General features: G+C 54.9%; 1 protein-coding gene across 1 annotated transcript; it reads left to right on the plus strand.

Annotated features, from left to right (window-relative positions):
- Positions 1-495: 495 nt before the first annotated feature.
- On the plus strand, positions 496-3,642 carry rbm15b (RNA binding motif protein 15B). Its single transcript, XM_078209349.1, has one exon. It carries the CDS (start codon positions 795-797, stop codon positions 3,360-3,362), a length of 2,568 nt encoding a protein of 855 aa, XP_078065475.1. The 5' UTR covers positions 496-794; the 3' UTR covers positions 3,363-3,642.
- Positions 3,643-3,982: the final 340 nt, after the last annotated feature.

Raw genomic sequence — 3,982 nt, forward strand, 5'->3', positions numbered from 1 at the left:
CATCTCCACATCATGACTACCTTTAGAACCAAACTAGGTCGGTCTGTGGTGGTACTACTGAGCCACTTCTTGTTATGGTCATTGAAGCCCCCCCCACCCAGAGCATATCGGCACCCTTAACACCCTCAGTGTTTCCTCCAAGTGGTGTTTGACATGGAGAAATTGATTCATTAACTGAGGATGATCAGCAGGAAATTTTCTTGTCTATGTTTGACCTGCTGCCCTGAGCTTTCACAGAGCCCCTCTTCACTCCCACATCCCGCCATGGCCGCTGGAGCGACTTCGTAACGTCACAACTCCGCGACGTGAGCGGGACTGTTGACGTCACCAGAGGCTATGCTCCGGGAACGTGAATCGGCGTGAGGTCCACAAGACGCGGTGAGGTCAGTACACAGGACGCGGTGAGGTCAGTACACGGGACGCGGTGAGGTCATTACACGGGACGCGGTGAGGTCAGTACACAGAGTGCGGGTGAGGTAGTGCACAGGGTGGGGGAGGGGAAGCGGCGCGCATTCTTTCGGCGGTGAGAGAGGAGGAGGGGAACCCTGTGACAATATGGCGAGCGGGGAGCTCGGAGACTAAGGGACGGTTGTGGCGGCGCCTTTGTGCCGGGGGTTGGGTGGGGAGCTGGGCGGCGGCAGGTCCTCCTTCTCCCGGAGGGAGAGGGGGGGGGGGGGGGTTCGGGTTGAGCTGGTGGCGGAGCCGGGCCTGGTTTCCAGAAGGAGGGCTGGCGGCCTAGCGCGGGCTCGAGCTGAGGAGAAGCCGGGAGGGAGAGAGGGGCCGGCGGGCCCGCGATGAAGAGACAGAGCGAGCGCGATTCGAGTCCCGGCTCAGCTCCAGGTAGCGGGCCCGGGGGTAGGGCGGCCAAAAGGCCCCGGGAACGGGACAGGGAGCGAGAAAGGGAGAGCAGGGCCGGGCGGGAGGAGGGCGACACGGGGCGAGGAGGTGCAGGGGGAGGTGGTAACTATCACAAGGCCGGGCTTAACACCAAACACCTGGGCCGCAGTAGGAGCAGGAGCCGGGACAGGCCGGGGGGAGGTGGGGACAAATCCAACAGTAACAGCCGCAGGGATGAGAGGGGGGACCATCACCACCACCACCATGAGGCTGCCAGCTCTGCCAGGCTGCCCTCTGCCAGGACCAGTTCCACCCAGAAAAACAAAGGTGACAACAACAGGCCTGCTGGCCTGGAGTACAAGACCCTGGTGGTCAGCAACCTGGGCTCGCAGCTGACTGACGAGGCGGTGGAGGATGGCCTCTTCCATGAGTTCAAGAAGTTTGGAGAGGTGAGCGTCAGTGCCACGCTCACCCCTGAGGGCGGCCGGCTGGCTTATGTGCACTTTCGCCACCATGAAGATGCCAAGGAGGCAAGACATGCCAAGGGCCGTTTAGTGCTCTATGACCGACCCCTGAAAATCGAACCGGTGTATCCCAAGAGGAGGAGCTGCACCCCGCCAGAGGTCAACTACGTGCCTATCCACACTGGGTACCAGTATCGGCAGCGCTCTTTGTCACCAGGGGCCTGTGCCCTCCGAGAGCAGAGGACAAGACATGCTAATTATCCCATTGAGGCAGTGCCTCTGACGAGAGAACGGGAGCGGTCGTTAGATTATTACGGACTGTACGATGAACGTGGACGCCCTTACAACTACCCTGTGCAGGAGGATGATTTGATGCCTGAGGATGATAAACGAGCCACGAGAAATTTGTTCATTGGCAACTTGGACCACAACATTTCAGAGAGCGATTTAAGACGTGCTTTTGAGAAGTATGGCATCATCGAGGAGGTGGTCATCAAACGCCCGGCTAGGGGACAAGGGGGTGCCTATGGTTTCTTAAAATTTCAGAATTTGGACATGGCGCACCGAGCAAAGGTGGCCATGTCAGGCCGGGTGATTGGCAGGAACCATGTTAAAATTGGATATGGCAAAGCCAACCCAACGACTCGATTGTGGGTGGGTGGACTGGGGCCATTGACTTCTCTAGCTGCTCTTGCCCGGGAATTTGACCGGTTTGGCAGCATTCGCACTATTGACTATGTGAAAGGTGACAACTTTGCTTACATACAATATGAGAGTTTGGATGCTGCACAGGCTGCCTGTGCCCAGATGCGTGGCTTTCCCCTTGGAGGCCCTGACCGGCGGCTGAGGGTCGACTTTGCCAAGGTGGAGGACACACGCTACCAGCAGCCTTATCCGCAGACGCCACTCCCTGTACCCTTTGAACTGTTGGCAGATGGGTTTGGCCGGCACCGTAGCCTGGAGCGGGAAGCTCGGGCACGTGAACGGACCCCACCCCTGCCCCTTTACCATGAGCGAGAGAGGAACTACTTGGATGGTGACTGGAGCAGCCCGGCCAAAAACCTAGAGCGCCGCAACAACGCTGACGGCTACAGTGTCTCCATCCGCAACCGTGATCGCTGGCCAAGTGAGCGGGAGAATGATCGCGGTACTGTTGCTGCCAAGCCCTGGGAGGAGCGACGGAAACGCCGGAGTCTTTCCAATGAACTTGTACGACCTGTACTCTCATCCTTCGAGGAGCGGGCGAGGGCCAAGCCTCGGGGTTCTTTGGAGCCAAGCCCGGACAAAAGGAGCCGAGACGCACGTGGGGCAGATGGGACGGCCGACAAGGAGCAGGTCACCGTTGTCCCACCAGAGGACCGGCGGCCACCCATCGAGGACAAGGTGCTGTCAGACACACATGACCCCATGCAGCAAAAAAAGAAAGACCATGAACGTAATCACAGAACTAGTGAGATTGAGCACGAGGCTAAAGTGAGTGTTGAAGCTCCAAAACCTGAGACCAAGAAGCCAGCCAATTTGTTGGAGTTTGCCCAGGGACTGACACTCGCTTGGAACGGTGTCCTTGTGCTCAAAAACAGCTGCTTTCCAACAAACATGTTCACACTGGAGGGCGACGCTGCCATCACCCATTCCCTCCTCAAGAATTTTGCGACAGGCGCCCGAGTGACTCAGCTGAAGATCGCGCAACGACTCCGTCTTGACCAGCCCAAGTTGGACGAGGTGACCCGCCGCATCAAGCAGGGCAGCCCCGATGGCTATGTCGTGCTGCTGGCTGTGCAAGCCCCCCAGGGGGCTGACGGGGGCGATGGGGCTGTGGCTGTGGAGCCTGGTCTCCAGCAGCGCCTGCTGCGGAATCTAGTGTCGTATCTGAAGCAGAAGCAGGCAGCAGGGGTGATCAGTTTGCCTGTCGGTGGCGTGAAAGACAAGGACAACACAGGCATGCTATATGCCTTCCCACCCTGTAACTTTTCCCAACAATTCTTGCAGATGGCCATGAGGACATTGGGGAAAGTAGATGAAGAACATTTGATTGTGGTAATAGTACGGGACTCTGTCTGAGAGATATATGTAACTTGTTGGGACTGCCATTTCAGTTCAAGTGACTTTGGAACAATGATTGCTAAACCAAACAAAAATGTGTCTGCACCAGAACTTTTAGTCGTCTGATTCTGTACTCTGTTTTTACCATTTACCATTATAGCCCTTTTATTCCTTCCAAGTGGAATTTTAGGCCAGTGCTAAACTTTGACCTTTAATTTGTTTGGTTTTTTTTAAATATTGGTTGTATGAAGAAAGTTCTGAATTGTCAGTAAAGCTGCGTCTAACGTTGTATTTTTAATTCTGTTCTGTCCTTGACTTTTCTTGTTTCCAACAGTTTAAAGTTTACAGTGAGAATTATCAATATTACTCCAGTGTTCTGAAACTCATTGGTGTATCTCAATGACAGGTTGTTGGGCACTAGACAATATAAAAACACAGGTTTGGTCTATCGATCAGCCTGCAATGTGTGAACAGTAACGAAGGTAAATGAGGAAGTACATTTCAGGGTGTTAAATATTTCAGTTTGTCGAGAATAGCACTTCTGGCTTCTTTTTGTGATCTTTATCTGAAGTCTTTGGAACGCCTCCGAAACTCCAGGTCTCTCCTTTACACTTCCCAATCTGCTAAAACCTCCATTT

Source organism: Mustelus asterias, chromosome 3, assembly GCF_964213995.1.
Source record: "Mustelus asterias chromosome 3, sMusAst1.hap1.1, whole genome shotgun sequence".
Taxonomy (NCBI): domain Eukaryota; kingdom Metazoa; phylum Chordata; class Chondrichthyes; order Carcharhiniformes; family Triakidae; genus Mustelus; species Mustelus asterias.